Raw genomic sequence first — 21,457 nt, forward strand, 5'->3', positions numbered from 1 at the left:
AATTTATAAATTATAAATCATTTTACTCACATATTTTTTTATACATGGGTTAAGTGATTTAGGGTATTGAATGGTATCCTTGCTCTATGGTTATTTCTTTCCCAAAAATTATTTTTATCGCTTATTAGTTTCTGACTTCTAAGTAATAAATATTGTCCAAAACAGAGTTACAGACCCCTAGTATTTAGAGGTAGAGGTCGCCATTCTTGAGGATGTGGTGGCCAAAGTAATGGCGTTTACCAATTCAGTCGGGGTGGCGGGCAAGTTGGAACTACTGAAGCACAGATTGGTAGGGGCAATGGACAGACAGGTGATAGGGCCCATTGTTATGCTTTCCCCGGGAGGTCTGAAGCAGTGACATCTGATGTTGTTATCACAGGTACTCTTTTGTTCTGTGATTGCATGGATTTTGTATTATTTGATCCTGGATCCACATTTTCATATGTATCTTCCTCATTTGCTACTGGTCTTGATTTATATTGTGATTTGCTTGACATGCCTATTCGTTTCTCTACACCTATGCGTAAGTCTGTGATAGTTGAGAAGGTGTATAGGTCTTGCCTTGTGACTTTTGTGGGGTGCAATACTTATGTAGATTTGATTATTCTAGAGATGGTTGATTTTGATGCAATTCTGGGTATGACTTGGCTTTCTCCAAATTTTGCAATCTTAGATTGTAATGCTAAAACTGTGACAATGGCCAAGCCTGCGACAGATCCGCTAGTGTGGTAGGGTGTCTATATTTCCACTCCAAATCGTATTATCTCTTTTCTTTGTGCTAATAGGATGGTTAGTAAGGGTTGTTTAGATTTCTTGGCACATCTAAGTTATGATACTTCCAAAGTAATTTTTGATTGATTCTGTTTTGATAGTCTGTGAGTTTCTGGATGTGTTTCCTGCAGACCTTCCCGGTATGCCACCGTTTAGGGATATTGATTTTTGTATTGATCTAGAGCCGGCTACTCGCCCCATTTCCATTCCCCCTAATAGGATGGCTCCAGCTGAGTTAAGGGAGTTAAAGGCTCAACTTCAGGAGATTTTAGGTAAATGTTTTATTAGACCGAGTGTATCCCCTTGGGGTGCTCGTATTTTATTTGTGAAGAAGAAAGATGGAAATTTTCGGAAGTGCATAGACTATAGGAAGATGAATAAGGTAACTATTAAGAACAAATATCCCATTCCTCGCATTTATGATTTGTTCGATCAGTTACAAGGTGCTTGTGTCTTCTCTAAAATTTATTTGAAAACTGGTTATCATCAATTAAAAATACGGGCAACAGATGTGCCAAAGAGTGCTTTTCAAACAAGGTATGGGCATTATAAATTCTTAGTAATGTCTTTTGGGCTTACGGAAGCCCCTGCAGCTTTCATGAGCCTGATGAATGAGATTTTTTAGCCATATATGGACCTCTTTGTTATTGTATTCATTGATGATATACTGATATACTCAAAGAGAGAGAAAGAACATGAGGAGCATTTGAGAATTGTATTAGAGTTGTTAAGGGAGGAAAGGCTTTATGCCAAATTCTCCAAGTGTGAATTTTGGCTCGATTCAATGTCCTTCTTGGGGCACGTGGTTTCTAAGGTTGGAGTGATGATGGATCCTTCTAAGATTGAAGCATTGAAAAGTTGGGTAAGACCTACTAATGTTGCAGAGGTAAGGAGCTTTGTTGACTTAGCTAACTACTACCGTCGATTCGTCAAGGTATTTTCTTCTATTGCTTCCTAGCTGACAAATTTGACTAAGCAGAATGTTCCATTTGTATGGTCGGAAAAATGTGAAGAAAGCTTCCAGAAACTCAAGACCTTGTGACTGCTGCACCAATTCTTTTCTTGCCAGTGGAAGGTAAGAATTTTATTGTTTATTGTGACGCATCTTATTCTTGTTTAGGTGCAATGCTAATGCAGGAGAGGAATGTAATTGCTTATGCTTCGAGGCAATTGAATGTGCATGAACGTAACTATCCGACCCATGATTTGGATTTGGCTGCAGTTGTATTTGCATTAAAGCAATGGACAAATTATCTATATGGGGTCAAGTGTGAAGTTTATATAGATCATCGTAGTTTACAGTATGTCTTTTCTCAGAAAGATTTGAATTTGAGGCAGAGGAGGTGGATGAAACTATTGAAAGACTATGATATTGCTATTTTGTATCACCCAGGAAAAGCTAATGTTGTGGCAGGTGCTTTAAGTAGAAAAGCAGGGAGCATGGGTAGTTTAGCCCACTTACAGGTTTCTAGACACCCATTGGCTAGAGAGGTTCAGAATTTGTCTAATGACTTTATGAAGCTGGAAGTACTAGAGAAAAGAGGATTTTTGGCCTGTGTGGAGGCAAGATCTTCTTCTCTTTACAAGATTAAGGGAAATCAGTTTGCTGATGAGAAGCTGAGCCGAATTCGAGATATGGTATTGCGAGGAGAGGCTAAAGAGGTAGCAATTAATGAAGAAGGCCTCTTGAGGATTAAGGGAAGGGTATGTGTGCCCCGTGTGAATGATTTGATTCTCACTTATCTTATAGAGGCTCATAGTTCAAGGTATTCTATACATCCTAGTGCAACAAAGATGTATTGTGATCTAAAGCAACATTTTTGGTGGAGTTGAATGAAGCGTGACATTGTTGATTTTGTTGCCCAATGCTCGAATTGTAAGTAGGTAAACTATGAACACCAGAGGCCTGGAGGGACACTTCAGAGAATACCCATTCCTGAATGGAAGTGGGAAAGAATTGAAATGGATTTCATAGTTGGTCTTCCTAAGACATTGGGTAAGTTTGATTCTATTTGGGTAATTGTTGACAGGTTAACTAAGTCTGATCATTTCATTTCAGTTAAGATGACTTACAATGCCGAGAAGTTAGTCGAACTCTACATATCTGAGATTGTTCGATTGCATCGAGTTCCACTTTTCATAATATCAGATAGAGGTACGCAATTTACTTCTATTTTTAGGAGGACATTACATGCTGAATTAGGTAATAGACTGGATCTTAGTACTGCATTTCACCCTCAGACCGATGGTCAGTCAGAGAGAACAATTCAAGTGCTAGACGATATGCTTCGTGCGTGTGTGATAGATTTTGGTGGTCATTGGGATAAATTATTACCCTTACCAGAGTTTTCATACAACAATAGCTATCATTCGAGTATTGATATGGCCCAATTTTAAGCATTGTATGGGAGGAGATGTAGGTCCCCTATTGCTTGGTTTGATGCATTTGACGTTACACCTTTGGTTAATGATCTTCTGAGGGAATCATTAGAGAAAGTGAAATTTATTCAATAAAAGCTTTTAGCAGCTCAGAGTAGGAAAAAGGATTATGCAGATCAAAAGGCTAGAGACCTGGATTTTATGGAGGGTGAACAAGTCTTGCTGAAGGTTACACCCATGAAAGGTGTGATGCGATTTGGTAAGAGAAGTAAGATAAGTCCAAGGAATATTGGAGCATTTGAAGTACTTAAGCGCGTGGGGAAGGTAGCCTATGAATTAGCCTTGTCTCCACGACTGTCGGGAGTGCACCCGGTATTTCATGTGTCGATGCTCAAAAAATACCATGGTGATGGGAACTACATTATTCGTTGGGATTCGGTTCTTCTTGATGAGAATCTGTCCTATGAAGAGGAGTCTGTGGCTATTCAAGATAAGGAGGTCCGCAAGTTGTGATCAAAGGAGATTGCATCTATCAAGGTTCAATGGAAGAATCGGCCAGTTGAATAGTCCACTTGGGAGAATGAGGTTGATATGCGAGAAAGATATCGATATCTTTTTACAGATTAAGGTACTCTTTCTCGCCCTGTGGTTTATGCTAATTGATAGTAAGCACTTAATAGTGACTGATATGCATTGAATGATATTGTTAAGTTTTCTATGTACTTGATTGTGTGATTGTGTGGCTTAGTCGTGTGTTTTGTGATTGGTCTAAAATCCTTACACCGTGGAATGTATAATCTTAAACCATTTCTATCGAAGTAATGCTTTGAATGAAGAAGTCTCGATGAAATATTATTATCGGATGAAAATGTGGTGATATTAATTGATAAATTAATGGTATTATTGGATCGGAGTGTCACGATCAAAGATGGTATTCTTTGATCGTAGTGTCACGTTCTGACATGATATTCTTGGATCGGAGTTTCACGTTCCGACACGATAATATTAAAGGATAAATATGTTGAATTAATGGAAGATACTCAATCTCAATGAACTCAACTCCCAAAATGGTTTGGTTTGGAGGCATGAGTCCTCATGTGCGATCTTGATACTGTTGACTTAATATGTGCTTACTTTATTGTTATTGACACTTGTTAATGTTGTTTGTTGCTTATCACATGTTAAGTGCTATAGTTGATTATTCTATGTATATTAGTTACTATTTTGAATTAACCAATGATACTTACTCAGTACATGTTGCCTCGTACTGAGCCTTACTTGTTTTCTTCTTTGTTTCCTTTTATGAAATGCAGTGACTGTATCTATGACTTCTGATATCCCTCAGATCTAGTCAACCTCCCGCATATCAAGTTCCAGTGTGAGCTATCCATTCAAGATCGTGTTGGATTCTCTCAGTCATTACCTGATGTGCTTAGTTTTAAGACACGAATTACTTTATTTCATTTATTTTGGTGTCTGTGATAGTCTTAGATTTAGTAATTGGAGATTAGATGTCCATGTTGTGATGACTTTAAGGTTTTGGGAAAAGATATTTAATAAGTTTTTGAGCTTTTGCATCATGCTTGTATTTTGTATGTTAGGTTAAATTGTTGGTTCGCCCACTTAACAGGTTATGTGTGGGTACCACTCACGACTCATTTTGGGTCGTGACAAACTTGGTATCAGAGCATTAGGTTCGTTGATCTCATCACACAAGGACAAGTCTATTAGCGTCTTGCGGAACACTATAGGGACGCCTTTACTTTCCTTTGAGAGGCTATAAGACTTAAACAAAACTTCATTCCTTCTTTCTTTCGTGCTACTACTTGAGTCCAATTGGTATCTAGGTTAGACAAATTTGTATGTAACCTTCTTCTCTCTATTTCACATGTGATTAGTATTAGGGTAGTTGAATTGAAAACACTAACACCAGCAAGAGAATATGGGTCCTTAAAATAGATATGTTTCCACGATTACCTATAGGCATGTAATTACTAGTGACTAGTATGGTATTTTTATTAAGTTATTAAAGTTAAGAACCCCTATTCTTCATTGGTAGCATTTTCTGACTTCTTTATGGAGAAGTATATTCTCCGAATCTTAACGGATATAAGGTAGATGGGGTGATGTAAGATGACTTTGCCTAGGTGACAACATTAAAAAAATTTGTAAGAAACGAATAGGTAATGAATATTATTACTTTGAAAAATATAGTTAGTAAAGTTCTCATAAGATATATGGATGCTTAGTGAATAATGAAATTTTGCTGAGTCAATTGAGGAAAAAATCTCTACTACAATTTCATATATTAAGTGTGTGTGTGTGTCTGTGTGTGTCTATATATATATATATATATATATAAGTCATGATATGACTACTACTATAATATAAATATTTCCTTTGTTAATGTGTGTTATTTTGTCATCGACCTGATCTAAGAATGTACTTAATAATAGTTTGGTATTATTTAATGGTGGAAATGTGTGACCTATTTGGATATGATCTCCACGGCAGGTCTGATGAGTTCTAGCATTGGATCTTTGGTATGGTACTAGTGCTTTTACATTGGAAATATATCTTGAGGTTCTGAATGAGGACTGACGATTTTATCTTAAGCTTCAAAAGGTCGACTGAAATTAGGATGACAAACTTATAGATAAAGAAAGTCCTATTGAGCATACTTGGGCGAATTAAATTTAAAATTTTAGTAAGAAAATACTTATAAAATTGAGTTTGTCCTTTAAATTTGATTGGTATACATGAGTTTAAGGTGTCATGTCCAGGAAAAGGTTTACTTCTTGATGATTAAAACGTCTAACTAAGTATGATGGTAACAAGTGAAACAGATATATGACCTATATGATTTATGTTTGTTGTACTAGTATCGAAAACTCTCATGTAGAATCAGTTTTAGTGGCAACAAAGTCTTGCAAGTGTTTTATCGGTTTTGATATTGAATTTAAAATTTGCTTATGAGTGGAACACTATTCCTAATCCTACTTGAAAAAGGATTCATATCATTCTTCTTATTTGGTTTCCAATTTAATAGGAAAAGAATTGGAATTGTAATCCTATTGATAGTTCATTTTGACTTTGTAAGGATTGTTGATTAAACGAGTTTTGTACGGTACTAATGATTTGCGATCATCTAATGTTGTGGTTTTATGGAAAGTTTTAGGAGATGTTTGGACACCACTTGAATTGAATTCAAAAGAGCTATAGTCATAATGAAAAAAATAAATTGTGGGATATAATGCAATCTTTAGAAAGAGGTGAGAACAAAAATATTTTCTCTATTTGCAACGAAAAAAGAGGTATCTTTTGGAGGTATATAATTTGGTTCTGAGACATGTGGTTTCATATATTTTAATATGGGCATGGTTTTAGTATCACATGTTTATAAAATTGGTGAAAAGCTATCATATAAAACTTAAGAAAGGAGTGTACATACGCTCAATCGAGTGTGATGATAAGTTCTCTTGTAATTTTGAGTTTATTAATTATTAACTGCGTCACACTTTTAGCGAAGGATATGATAGTATCGATGAAGAGATGATCAATGATCAACGAATTACTTTATTTCATTTATTTTGGTGTATTGATACTCTTAGGCTTAGTAATTGGAGATAAGATGTCCTTATTTTGATGACTTTCAGGTTTTGGGAAAACCTATTTAATAAGTTTTTGAGCTTCCGCATTATGTTTGTATTTTATAATTTAGGTTAAATTGTTGGTTCGACCACTTAAAAGGTTATATTTGGATGCCACTCAAAACTTGTTTTAGGTCGTGACACATTCTTATTAAGATTTTCCTCTCACAAAAACATTCCACGAGCTTAATTTATATAAAAAATTCTTTAGACATCAAGTAATCATCGAGGAGAATTTATCACGACCCAAACCGGGTTTCGACTGGCACCCACACTTACCCTTCTATGTGAGCGAACCAACCAATCTAAACCTTAACATTTCAAGGTAATATCAACATAAAGTAATGCGGAAGACTTAAACTCTTTAATAAAATCAATAACTATTATTATTCCCAAAATCTGGAGGTCATCATCACAAGAACATCTATAATCAAATTACTAAACTAAGAGTATTCTAAGAAGCTAAAAGTACATAAGAAGCTAGTCCATGCCGGAAGTTCAAGGCATAAGGACTTGAAGAAGAAGATCCAGTCCAAGCTAGAAGCATTAGCTCACCATGAATTTCCGATGTAGTAAGACTGGCTTGAATTACTGTTGAGTCGAAGATGATGACACGTTTGCTGTACTCCACAAATAAACAAGAAGAAAACAATAAAAGTAGGGGTCAGTACAAGACACGGGTACTGAGTAGATATCATCGGCCAACTCAAAATAGAAAACAGTATGTATTAAGCAATATCATAAAATCAACTAATATCCTTAGCATGCAGCATTTATAGTTACCATAACCCCTGGTTACAACACCAAGCACATCGATGAGGACTCACACCTCCTCATCATACTCATTTGGGAATTTAGTTCATTAGATTGGATATATTAACATATTTCAAGATTCATTATCTTTATTCCCCTCGTGTCGGTACGTGACACTCCGCTCCTCAATATACTATCCTGGTGTCGGAACGTGACACTCCGATCCTCATTCTATCCTGGTACCGGAACGTGGCACCCGATCAATATTCTATCCTGGTGTCGGAATGTGACACTCCGATCCTCATATACTATCCTGGTACCGGAACGTGGCACCCGATCCATATTCTATCCTGGTGTCGGAACGTGAAACCCGATCCTCATATAGTATCCTGGTACCGGAACGTGGCACCCGATCCATATTCTATCTTGGTGTCGGAACGTGACACCCGATCTATATTCTATCCTGGTGTCGGAACGTGACACCCGATCCATATTCTATCCTGGTGTCGGAACGTGACACCCGATCCATATTCTATCCTGGTGTCGGAATGTGACACCCGATCCCCTAATCTCACTACTTTCATTCATCAAGCCTTCTTTTATACCAAGGCATCATCATTAACAAAGTATATTAGGGTTTCTTTTCAAGATTTGGGATTCAATAGTTTCATCATGCTTATTTATTCATAATTACATAATCACATCATTCATGCAAGCATACAATTAAGCATATAGAAGGGTTTACAATACTACTAACACATATCATTCACTATTAAGAGTTTACTACAAATAGCATGAAAACCATAACCTACCTCCACCGAAGACTAGTGATCAAGCACGCAAATTCCCAAAGCTTTGTGTTTTCCTCTTCGTGTGATCGTTTCTCTCTCTCCCTTCTTGTTCTTTCTGTTTTCTTATTCAAACCCTCTTTCTTTTACCCAAATTAGTATATAATTAAGAATAAAAGATGGCAATAATACCCCACTAATTAACTTAAGGTTACCTCTTTTAACCCCCAAGTAATTAGACTTATTAACATTAACCCACTAACTTTATAATTAAGGCAAGAATAGTCAAAAACGTCCCTTAAAATGTATCAAGAAATCCGACCCAGACTGGGATTGCGCAACCTGCGACGGCCCGTCGTGCCTGCGACGGTCCATCCTGCAGGTCGTCGCAAGGGTCAGAGACTCAATTTCCACTGAATAATCTGTGACGGTCCATCACGCCTGTGACGGTTCGTCCTGCCAATCCGTTACGAAGTTCAGAGAGTCGATTTTCAGTACGCGACGGTTCGTCGTGCCCATGACGGTCCGTCGTTGGGTCCGTCGCCTCAGCCTGTTTTTCCAGAATAAAATCTGCTGCTCAAAACGACTTAACAGGTCGTTACAATAGATACCAATTTACCCATCGTTCGTCCCCGAACGGTCAAAAGAAGGAAAACAAGGGCGAAAAGGAGTACCTGAATCTGTAAACAGATGTGGGTATTTTTCTCGCATATCCGCCTCCTTCTCCCAAGTGGCTTGTTCAACGGGTCGATTCTTCCATTGCATCTTGATGGATGCAATCTCTCTTGACCTCAACTTGCGAACTTCTCTATCTAAAATAGCAACAGGCTCCTCCTCATAAGACAAGTTCTCGTCAAGCAAAACTGAATCCCAACGGATAATGTAGTTTCCATCCCCATGGTATCTTTTCAACATCGACACATGGAATACCGGATGTACTCCGGACAGCCCTGGAGGCAAGGCTAACTCATAAGCCACCTCTCCTACTCGCTTAAGTACTTCAAATGGTCCAATGTACCTTGGACTTAGTTTACCCCTTTTACCTGACCGCATCACCCCTTTCATTGGTGAAACCTTCAACAAGACTTGTTCACCCTCCATGAACTCTAAGTCTCTAACCTTTCGATCTGCATATTCTTTTTGTCTACTTTGCGCCGCTAGAAGCTTTTCTTGAACAGACTTCACTTTCTCTATCGAATCCCTCAAAAGGTCGGTACCCCAAGGCCTAACCTCAAATGCATCAAACCAACCAATGGGAGACCTACATCTCCTACCATATAATGCTTCAAATGGAGCCATATCAATGCTTGAGTGATAGCTATTATTGTATGAAAACTCCGCTAAGGGTAGGAAGCTATCCCAATGGCCACAAAACTCTATCACACATGCACGAAGCATATCCTCCAACACTTGAATCGTTCGCTCAGACTGACCATCGGTCTAAGGATGGAACGCAGTACTAAGGTCCAACCTAGTATCCAATTCCGCATGCAATGTTTTCCAAAACTTAGAAGTAAACTGCGTACCTCTATCTGATATGATGGATAGTGGAATCCCTTGTAATCGAACGATTTCTGAGATATAGATCTTGGCTAACTTCTCTGCATTGTAAGTCACCTTTACCGGAATGAAATTATCAGATTTAGTTAACCTATCAACAATCACCGAAATGGAGTCATACTTACCCATTGTCCTTGGAAGACCAACCACAAAGTCCATTGCAATTCTTTCCCACTTCCATTCCGGAATGGCCATTCTCTTAAGTGTTCCTCCGGGCCTTTGGTGTTCATACTTTACTTGTTGACAGTTTGGACACTTGGCAATAAAGTCAACAATATCACGCTTCATTCTGCTCCACCAAAAGTGTTGTTTTAGGTCACGATACATCTTGGTTGCACCCGGATGTATAGAATACCTTGAACTATGAGCCTCTGTCAGAATAGTATTGATCAAATCATCGACGCGGGGTACACATACCCTTCCCTTGATTCTCAAAACACCTTCCTCATCGATTTGTGCTTCCTTAGCCTCCCCTCGCAATACTTTATCTTGGATTCGCCTTAGTTTCTCATCATCAAACTATTTTCCCTTAATTTTGTCAAGAAAAGAAGATCTTGACTCCACACTAGCCAACAATCCTCCCTTCTCATTTACTTCTAATCTCATCAAGTCATTAGCTAGAGTCTGAACCTCTCTAGCCAATGGGCGTCTAGAAGCTTGCAAGTGAGCTAGACTTTCCATGCTTCCCACCTTTCTACTTAAAGCATCTGCTACAACATTCGCCTTCCCTGAATGATACAAAATAGTGATGTCGTAGTCCTTCAGTAGTTCCATCCATCTCCTCTGTCTCAAGTTCAAATCCTTCTGAGTAAAAACATACTGAAGGCTACGATGATCCGTGTAGACCTCACACTTAACCCCATATAAATAGTGCCTCCATTGTTTTAATGCAAACACTACCGCAACCAAATTCCAAATCATGAGTTGGATAGTTACGTTCATGCACCTTTAATTGCCTTGAAGCATATGCAATCACACTCTTCTCTTGCATTAGTACTGCACCCAAACTAGAATAGGATGCATCACAATAAACAATGAAGTTCTTACCCTCTACTGGCAAGGTAAGGATAGGTGCGGTAGTCAACAAAGTCTTGAGCTTCTGAAAGCTTTCCTCACATTCGTCCGACCATACAAATGGAACATTTTGCTTAGTCAAGTTCGTTAGTTGGGAAGCAATAGAAGAGAATCCTTTGACGAATCGGCGGTAGTAGCTAGCTAACCCAACAAAGTTCCTTATTTCTGACACATTAGTAGGTCTTACCCAATTCGTCACTGTCTCAATCTTAGAAGGATCCACCATCACTCCATCCTTAGAAACCACGTGCCCCAAGAAGGACACTGCATCTAGCCAAAACTCACACTTAGAGAACTTGGCATAAAGCTTTTTCTCCCTCAACATTTCCAATACCATTCTCAAATGCTCTTCATGTTCCTTCTTGCTCTTTGAGTATACCAATATATCATAATTAAATACAATCACGAAGAGGTCCAAATATGGCTTAAAAATCCCGTTCATCAAGCTCATGAACGCAGCAGGGGCATTCGTAAGACCAAAAGACATCACTACAAATTCGTAATGCCCATACCTCGTTCGAAAAGCAGTCTTTGGCACATCCGTTGCCCGTATTTTCAATTGATGATAACCGGATCTCAAGTCAATCTTAGAGAAGACACAAGCACCTTGTAACTGATCGAACAAGTCATCAATGTAGGGAAGAGGATACTTGTTCTTTATGGTTACGTTGTTTAGTTGTCTGTAGTCTATACACTTTCGAAAACTCCCATCCTTCTTCTTTACAAACAAAACCGGAGCACCCCAAGGAGATGCACTTGGTCTAATAAAGCCTTTGTTTAACAACTCTTGAAGTTGGGCTTTTAACTCTCTTAACTCCGCGGGAGCCATTCTATAAGGGGGTATCGAAATGGGGCGAGTACCCGGTTCAAGGTCAATACAGAAATCAATATCCCTATCTGGTGGCATACCAGGAAGATCTGCAGGGAACACATCCAAAAACTCGCAGACTACTGAAACTGACTCAATCGAAGGTACTTGGGTAGTGTCATCCTTGAGATGTGCCAAGAAAGCTAAACACCCTTTACTAACCATTTTCTTAGCACGAAGAAAGGAGATGATACGCACCGGATTGGAAGTGTAGTCACCCTCCCACACTAACGGATCTGTCCCAGACTTGGCTAACGTCACCGTTTTAGCATTACAATCCAAGATCGCAAATTACGGAGAAAGCCAAGTCATACCCAGAATTACATCAAAATCGACCATTTCTAAGATAACCAAGTCTACATAAGTATTGCTACCCACAAAAGTTACAAGACAAGACCTATACACCCTTTCAACTATCACAGACTCACCCACCGGAGTAGAAACACGAATAGGTATGTCAAGCAGTTCACAATGTAAATTAAGACCATTAGCAAATGCGGAAGATACATAAGAAAACATGGATCCGGGATCAAATAATACAGAAGCCATGCAATCACAAACCAAAAGATTACCTGTGATGACAGCATCAGATGCCTCCGCTTCAAACCGCCCAGGGAAAGCGTAACAATGGGCCTTATCGTTCGTCTGTCCGTTGCCCCTACCATGTTGTGATGTAGTGGCTCCAGTTTTCCCATCACCTCGGCCATTTTGGTGACCACCATTTCCTCGACCACCACGTCCTCCAGAATAACGGCCTCTGCCATGACCACCTCTACCTCTAACATTTGGAGGTCTGTAACTCTGTTTTGGACAATATCTCTTAATATGTCCAATCTCCCCACATCCATAGCACTCTCTGGGTTCATGCATAGGTCTCTCAGAGAAGTGTTGACCGGTCGGAGGTGGACCCCCAACTACAGTCTGTAGTGAAGACTGAATTGGTCGGGCTGAGTAACTTCCGGAACCTTGTCCTCTAGAGTAAGAACCATTAAAATCACCTCCCTTTCGAAACCTTTTTGATGTCGGTGTCGGGGTGAAGTCATCGGGCTTCACTCCTTCCACTTCTATCACAAAGTCTACCACCTCTTGGAAGGATTTTGCCGTTGCCGCTATCTGTAAGGCCGAAATCCGCAATTCTGACCTCAACCCCTTTACAAACCGGCGAATTCGCTCTTGTGGACTGAAACACAGTTGGGTGGCATACCGGGATAATTCACAAAACTTAGCCTCATATGCATTGACCAACATCCTACCTTGCTCTAGGCTCAAGAACTAATCCCTTTTCCTATCCCTCAAAGTTCGGGGGATATACTTCTCCATAAACAAGCTAGAGAATGAGGCCCAAGTCATAGGTGGTGCCTCTGTTGGTTGACACTCAATATGTGACCGCCACCACATTTTGGTGTTCCCTTGAAACTGATAACTCACGAACTCAACACCAAACCATTCTACTATACCCATCGTGTGTAGTAGCTCATGACAGTCAACCAGAAAATCGTAAGCATCCTCATATTCCGCACCCTTGAAGACTGGAGGTTACAATTTCAAGAACTTACTGAAAAGTTCATACTGATCATTTGTCATTATAGGCCCAGTAGTCAGACGTGGAAACGTGCCTATTTCCAGTGGAACATGCATGCGGGGAGCCATAGTAGCCGCATGTTGTACCTCCAGAGCCTGAGGTGCTGGTGCAGAAAATACTGGGGGTGTCTGGCCCTGATCAGATAACCCGCAAAGATAAGCCAGAACCTGATTGATCATCTCTGGGGTAGGTTGGGGTGGCATTTCCTCATTTTGCACTTGTTCATTCACCCCATCCTCCCCCTCTCTTATCACTTCCTCAGTCGGTGGAGGAGTCACCGCCCTAGTACCAGATGGGCTCGGTGCTCGTCCTCTTCCTCTAGAGGACGTCCCCCCACGACCTCTACCACGGCCCCTTACCGCTGTTCTCCCTCTAGCCACAGCCCCAGTGGCTGGCTCTGTTGTTTCATGTCTGGCTGGCGTTGGTGTTGGCGTAGTCGTTGCTCTAGTTCTAACAATCTGCGAAAGAGAGTGAAGATGGTCAGATACCAATTCGTATCGCCTAGATACCAATTGGACTCAAGTAGTAGCACGAAAGAAAGAATGAAAGAGTGAAATTTTCCTAAAGTCTTATAGCCTCTCAAGGAAAAGTAAAGGCGTCTCCCTACCGTTCCTTAAGACTCTACTAGACCTGTTCTTGTGTGATGAGACCAACGAAGCTAATGCTCTGATACCAAGTTTGTCATGACCCAAACCGGGTTGCGACTGGCACCCACACTTACCCTCCTATGTGAGCGAACCAACCAATCTAAACCTTAACATTTCAAGGTAATATCAACATAAAGTAATGCGGAACACTTAAACTCATTAATAAAATCAATAACTATTATTATTCCCAAAATCTAGAAGTCATCATCACAAGAACATCTATAATCAAATTACTAAACTAAGAGTATTCTAAGAAGCTAAAAGTACATAAAAAGCTAGTCCATGCCGGAAGTTCAAGGCATCAAGACTTGAAGAAGAAGATCCAGTCCAAGCTAGAAGCATTAGCTCACCCTGAATTTCCGATGTAGTAAGACTAGCTTGAGTTACTGTTGAGTCGAAGATGACGGCACGTTTGCTGTACTCCAGAAATAAACAAGAAGAAAACAATAAAAGTAGGGGTCAGTACAAGACACGGGTACTGAGTAGATATCATCGGCCAACTCAAAATAGAAAACAGTATGTATTAAGCAATATCATAAAATCAACTAATATCCTTAGCATGAAGCATTTACAGTTACCATAACCCCTGGTTACAACACCAAGCACATCGATGAGGACTCACACCTCCTCATCATAATCATTTGGGAATTTAGTTCATTAGATTGGATATATTAACATATTTCAAGATTTGTTATCTTTATTCCCCTCGTGTCGGTACGTGACACTCCGATCCTCAATATAATATCCTAGTGTCGGATTGTGACACTTCGATCCTCATTCTATCCTGGTACCGGAACGTGGCACCCGATCAATATTCTATCCTGGTGTCGGAACGTGACACTCCGATCCTCATATACTATCCTGGTACCGGAACGTGGCAACCGATCCATATTCTATCCTGGTGTCGGAACGTGAAACCCGATCCTCATATACTATCCTAGTACCGGAACGTGGCACCCGATGTATATTCTATCCTGGTGTCGGAATGTGACACCCGATCCATATTCTATCCTTGTGTCGGAACGTGACACCCGATCCATATTCTATCCTGGTGTCGGAACGTGACACCCGATTCATATTCTATCCTGGTGTCGGAACGTGACACCCGATCCCCTAATCTCACTACTTTCATTCATCAAGCCTTCTTTTATACCAAGGCATCATCATTAACAAAGTAGATTAGGGTTTCTTTTCAAGATTTGGGATTCAATAGCTTCATCATGCTTATTTATTCATAATTACATAATCACATCATTCATGCAAGCATACAATTAAGCATATAGAAGGGTTTACAATAGTACTAACACATATCATTCACTATTAAAAGTTTACTACGAATAGCATGAAAACCATAACCTACCTCCACCGAAGACTAGTGATCAAGCAAGCAAATTCCCAAAGCTTTGTGTTTTCTTCTTCGTTTGATCATTTCTCTCTCTCCCTTCTTGTTCTTTCTGTTTTCTTATTCAAACCCTCTTTCTTTTACCAAAATTAGTATATAATTAAGAATAAAAGATGGCAATAATACCCCACTAATTAACTTAAGGTTACCTCTTTTAACCCCCAAGTAATTAGACTTATTAACATTAACCCACTAACTTTATAATTAAGGCAAGAATAGTCAAAAACGTCCCTTAAAACGTATCAAGAAATCCGACCCAGACTGGGATTGCGCAACCTGCGATGGTCCGTCCTGCAGGTCGTCGCAAGGGTCAGAGACTCAATTTCCACTGAATAATCTGTGACGGTCCGTCATGCCTGTGATGGTCCGTCCTGCCATTCCGTTACGAAGTTCAGAGAGTCGATTTTCAGTACCCAATTTCAGATTTTCTAAGTGTTTTGAAACGAGACCCTGCAACGGTCCGTCGTGCTCATGACGGTCCGTCGTTGGGTCCGTCGCCTCAGCTTGTTTTTCCAGAATAAAATCTGCTGCTCAAAACGACTAAACAGGTCGTTACAGAATTGAACTCATCTGATCCAAAGATAGAGATTATGATCAAGTACCCACCATCTAGTGAAACACCCGAATTCAATTCCACACTACTTTCACATACCATGCTTTAGCTACCATTCTAAACCAATACATACATCATCCCAAAACTTAGGAAAATTCTTGGTCACTCAAATTATTTTGTATACTATAATCTCATTACCTCTATTCACCATAAAATATCTATGTAACGATCTTAACATTCTATGTAGTCCCATTACTAGTGCAATATTAACCCAACTCTAACTTCTCAATAACCATGTAGAATTCTATCGCACCTTGTACATCATTCTTAAGTCATTTATCTTAATTTGAGCATTCTAGTCCTCCGTAAAATACTAACATTTTCATACCTCACTGTTTGTTAGCGAACCAAAACTCAATCTTTACTAAAGTCATTGATAAATTCTTAGCAAATCTTTACCGAACTAGTTCACATCTCACAATCATATCTAAACTCATAGGAAATATTCAATACAAACCTTAAACAACAGTCTAAGGATTTATACGAGAGGTCTCATGGTGCAAAATTCAAAATATCTCGACCCTTCAATATATCATACTCATGTTAAACTAATTAGACTTCAAAATTTGTTAAGTTGTTTAATAAGTTAAATTGATGAATATAGTGTTACAATTAAGTAACTAATAGACTTAGAAAGTTGTTAAATTGGTGAAAATGTTATTGGAATTAAGTTAAATTTAAACTAATTAGACTTAGAAAGTTGATAAGTTGTTTAATAAGTTATATTGGTGAATATAGTGTTCGAATTAAGTTACAAAACTAATTAGACATAGAAAGTTGTTAAATTGGTTGATAAGTTAAATTGGTGAATATATTAATGGAATAAAGTTAAAACTTAACTAATTAGATTTAGAAATTTGTAAAGTTGTCTAATAAGTTAAATTAATGGATAAACTGTTGCAGTTAAGTTAAAACTAAACTAGTTAGATGTAGAAAGTTGTTATGTTCTTAAATAAGCTAATGTGATTTAGTTGGTTAATATAGGGTTAAAATTAAGTTTAAACTAAACTAACTAGATTTAAAAAGTATTTAAGTTGGCTAATAATTTGAATTGAGGAATAAACCGTTGGAATTAATTTAAAACTAAACTAATTAGAGTTATAAAGTTGTTAAGGTCCTAAAATAAGCTACTGTGATTTAGTTTTAATATAGTGTTGGATTTAAGTTAAAACGAAACTAATTAGACTTAGAAAGTTGTAAAGTTGGTTAATAAGTTAAATTGGTTAATATATTATTGGAATTAAGTTAAAACTAAAGTAATTTGACTTAGAAAGTTTTCAAGTTGTCAATGAAGTTAATTTGATGAAAAAAGTGTTGGAATTAAGTTGAAACAACACTAATTAGACTTAGAATGTTATTAAGTTCTTCAAAAAGATTAATGTGATTTAGTTGGTTAATATAGGGTTAGAATTAATTTAAAACTAAAATAATATTACTGAGAAAGCTATTAAGTTGTCTAATAAGTAAAATTGATGAATAAAGTGTTGTAATTTATTTTAAACTAAACAAATTAGACATACAAAGTTGTTAATTTCTTCAAATAAGCTAATGTGATTTAGTTGGTTAATATAGTGTTGGAATTAAGTTAAACTAAACAAGTTAGACTTAAAAAGTTTTTAAGTTGTTTAATAAGTTAAATTTGTGCATATAATGTTTGAATTAAGTTAAAACAAAACTAATTAGACTTAGAAAGTTGTTAAGTTTGTTAATAAGTTAAAGAGGTGAATATATTATTGGTATTAAGTTAAAACTAAACTAATTAGACTTAAAAAATTGTTAAATCTTTACATAAGTTAAATTGGTTAATATAGAGTTAAAATTAAGTTAAAACCTAACTAATTACACATAGAAACTTGTTAAGTTGTTCAAATAAGCTAAAAAGGTTTAGTTTGTGAATATAGTGTTACAATTAAGTTAAAACTAAACTATTTAGCCTTTAAAAGTTGTTAAGTTTGTTAAAAAGTTAAATTGGTGAATATATTATTGGAACTAAGTTAAAACTAAAATAATTAGAGTTAGAAAGTTTTTAAGTTGTTTAATAAGTTAAATTGGTTAATATAATGTTGGAGTTAGTTAAAACTAAACTAATGGACTTAGAAAGTTGTTAAGTTGGTTAATAAGTTAAATTGATGAATATATAATATGATTTAAATTTAAATTTAAAATAGTCAGACTTAGATAGTTGTTAAGTTCTTAAGTAAGTTAAATTGGTGACAATAGTGTAGGAATTAAGTTAAAGCTAAACTAGTTAGACTTAGAAAGTTCAAAAATTCTTCAAATTAGCTAATATGATTTCATTGGTTAATATAGGGTTGGAATTAAGTTAAAAATAGAATAATTAGACTTAAGAATGGTTTTAAAGTATCTAATAAGTTAAATTGATGAATAAAGTTTTGGGATTAAGTTAAAACTAAACTAATTAGAGTTAGAAAGTTTTTAAGTTATTTAATAAGTTAAATTGCTTACAATAATGTTAGAATTAATTTAATACTGAACTAATTAGATATAGAAACTTGTTAAGTTGTTTAATAAGTTAAATTGCTGACTTTAATGCTGGAATTTTGTTAAATGTACACTTATTAGAATTAGGAAGTTGTTAAGTGTAACGACCTGTTAAGTCGTTTTGAGCAGCAGATTTTATTTCTGGAAAAACAGGTTGAGGCGACGGACCCCACGACGGACCGTCATGGGCAAGACGGACCGTCGCAGGGTCTCGTTTCAAAACACTTAGAAAATTTGAAAATTGGGTACTGAAATCGACTCTCTGAACTTCGTAACGGAATGGCAGGACGGACCGTCACAGGTGTGACGGACCGTCAGAGACTCTTCAGAGAAATTGAGTCTCTAAAGTCTGTGACGGAGCAGTAGGATGGACCGTCGCAGGCGCGACGGGCCGTCACAGGCTGCGTAATTCCAGTCTGAGTCGGATTTCCTTAATTGTTTTAAGGGACGTTTTTTACTATTCTTGCCTTAATTATAAAGTTGGTGGGTTAATTCTAATAAGTCTAATTACTTGGGGGTTAAAAGAGGTAACCTTAAGTTAATTAGTGGGTTATTATTGTCATCTTTTATTCTCAATTATATACTAATCAGGGTAAAAGAAAGAGGGTTTGAATAAAGAAAATATAAAGAGCAAAGAGAGAAAAAGGGAGAAAGTCGAACGAGAAAGAGGAGAAACGAAGAGAAACAAAGCTTGGGAAATTGCTTGCTTGATCACTAATCTTCGGTGGAGGTAGGTTATGGTTTTCATGCTATTCGTAGTAAACTCTTAATAGCGAATGATATGTATTGATAGTATTGTAAACCCTGCTATGTGCTTAATTGTATGCTTGCATGAACGTGATTATATAATTGTGATTATATTAAGCATGATGAAGCTATTGAATCCCAAATCTTGATAAAAACCTAATCTCTTGTTAATAATGATGCCTTGGTAAGGGAGAAGGCTTGATGAACTAAAGTAATGAGATTGATGATGCCTTGGTAAGGGAGAAGGCTTGATGAATTGATAGAATGAGATTAGGGGATCGGGTGTCACGAACCGACACGTAGATTTAGGTGATCGGGTGTCACGAACCGACACGTAGATTAAGGGGATCGAGTGTCACGAACCGACACATAGATTTAGGGTATTGGGTGTCACGAACTGACACGTAGATTTAGGGGATCGTGTGTCACGAACCGACACGTAGATTTAGGGGATCGGAGTGTCACGTTCCGACACATAGTAGTAGGGGATCGGAGTGTTACATACCGACACAAGAGGATTAATGAATATCAGGGAGCGGAGTGTCAAGTACCGACACAAGAGAAATAAAGATAATGAATCTTGAAAGATGTTAATATACTCAATCTAATGAACATAAATTCCAAAATGAGTATGGTATTGAGGCTTGAGTCCTCACGTGTGAACTTGACGGTAATTGTTAATGATATAGTACTTGCTGTTTCTACATGTTGAGTATTATAGTTGATTTTATGATATTACTTGGTATATATTGATTTCTATATTGAGTTGGCCGATGATATCTACTCAGTACCCGTGTTTTGTATTGACCCCTACTTTTATTGTTTTCTTCTTGTTATTTGTGGAGTGCAGCAAACGTACCGTCATCTTCGACTCAACAGTAATTCTAGCCAGTCTTCATTACTCCGGATATTAGGGTGAGCTAATGCTTCTAGCTTGGAATTGATCTTCCTCTTCATGTCTTGATGCCTTGAAGTTCCGGCATGGACTAGTTTTTATGTATTTTTAGCTTCTTAGGAACTCTTAGATTTAGTAATTTGAAGTAGATGTTCTTGTGATGATGACTTCCAGATTTTGGGAAATAATAGTTATTGAATTGGTTTTCATTAATGAGTTTAAGTCTTCCGCATTACTTTATGTTGATATTACATTGAAATGTTAAGGTTTAGATTGGTTGGTTCGCTCACATGGGAGGGTAAGTGTGGGTGCCAGTCGCGGCCCGGATTTGGGTCGTGACATTAAGTTGGTTAATAAGTTAAATTAGTGAATAAAGTGTTGGAATTAAGTTCAAACTAAACTAATTAACCTTAGAAATTTGTTAAGTTGTTTAATAAGTTTAATTGGTGAATATTGTGTTGGATTTAAGTTAAAACTAAACTAATGAGACTTATAAAGTTGTTAAGTTGTTCAATGGGTTAAATTGGTGAATATAGTGTTGGAATTAAGTGTCACGACCCAAAATGTATCATGAGTGGCACCCACACTTACCCCTGTAGGCAGGTAAACTAACAAGTCTAAACCCCAACATATACAAATACTTCAACTATAAATAACAAAAATAATGAAGAAGCTCCAATAGTTTTTAAGTAACCAATTTAAATAAGTTTCTAAAGTTAATACTTATTATCCCAAAATAAGATAGTAATCACATCAAGGACATCTATTTCTAAATTACCAAGTCTAAGAGTGTTTAAGAAACCAAAATACGCAAAAAATGGTCCATGTACGAAATTCAAAGACATCAAGACGTTAAAGAGAGAATCCAGCACGATCTAGAATTAATAGTTCACCCTAAACTCTGATGTACTGGACACTAGCTAGAGTTGAGGGAGAGTCGAAGTCGATGGTACACTTACTTCACTCCACAAAAGAACAGAGAAGAAATACAAGTAGGGGTCAGTACAGGGAACACGTACTGAGTAGGTATCATCGGTCAACTCAAAAAAGCAACCAATGTATATTGAATAATAATATAAAATCAACTACAATACTTAACAGGTGGCAAGCAACAAACAGATGAACCATTGAGAACAACACCATAGTAGGTACACGACCAAGCACATCATCAAGCACCCCTATGAGGACTCATGCCTCCACCCATACTCATTTGGAAAACAGGTTCT

General features: G+C 37.6%; 1 protein-coding gene across 1 annotated transcript; it reads left to right on the forward strand.

Annotated features, from left to right (window-relative positions):
- Positions 1-229: 229 nt before the first annotated feature.
- On the forward strand, positions 230-3,663 carry LOC138337958 (uncharacterized). Its single transcript, XM_069288405.1, has 7 exons — positions 230-344; positions 903-1,153; positions 1,454-1,657; positions 2,365-2,475; positions 2,656-2,767; positions 2,831-2,926; positions 3,299-3,663. The coding sequence occupies exons 1-7, from the start codon at positions 230-232 to the stop codon at positions 3,661-3,663; spliced, it is 1,254 nt and encodes a 417-aa protein (XP_069144506.1).
- The last annotated feature ends 17,794 nt before the right edge of the window (positions 3,664-21,457 follow it).

This window comes from Solanum lycopersicum, chromosome 8 (assembly GCF_036512215.1).
Source record: "Solanum lycopersicum chromosome 8, SLM_r2.1".
NCBI lineage: Eukaryota > Viridiplantae > Streptophyta > Magnoliopsida > Solanales > Solanaceae > Solanum > Solanum lycopersicum.

What these genes read in the sequence shown, in the direction of transcription:
- LOC138337958 (XM_069288405.1), top strand. Translation starts at nt 230, where the DNA reads ATGGCGTTTACCAATTCAGTCGGGGTGGCGGGCAAGTTGGAACTACTG. An exon ending in ACTATAGGAAGATGAATAAG is followed by an intron (nt 1,154 to 1,453) that starts GTAACTATTAAG and finishes ATATACTCAAAG; the next exon opens with AGAGAGAAAGAACATGAGGA. An exon ending in GACCTACTAATGTTGCAGAG is followed by an intron (nt 1,658 to 2,364) that starts GTAAGGAGCTTT and finishes TACAAGATTAAG; the next exon opens with GGAAATCAGTTTGCTGATGA.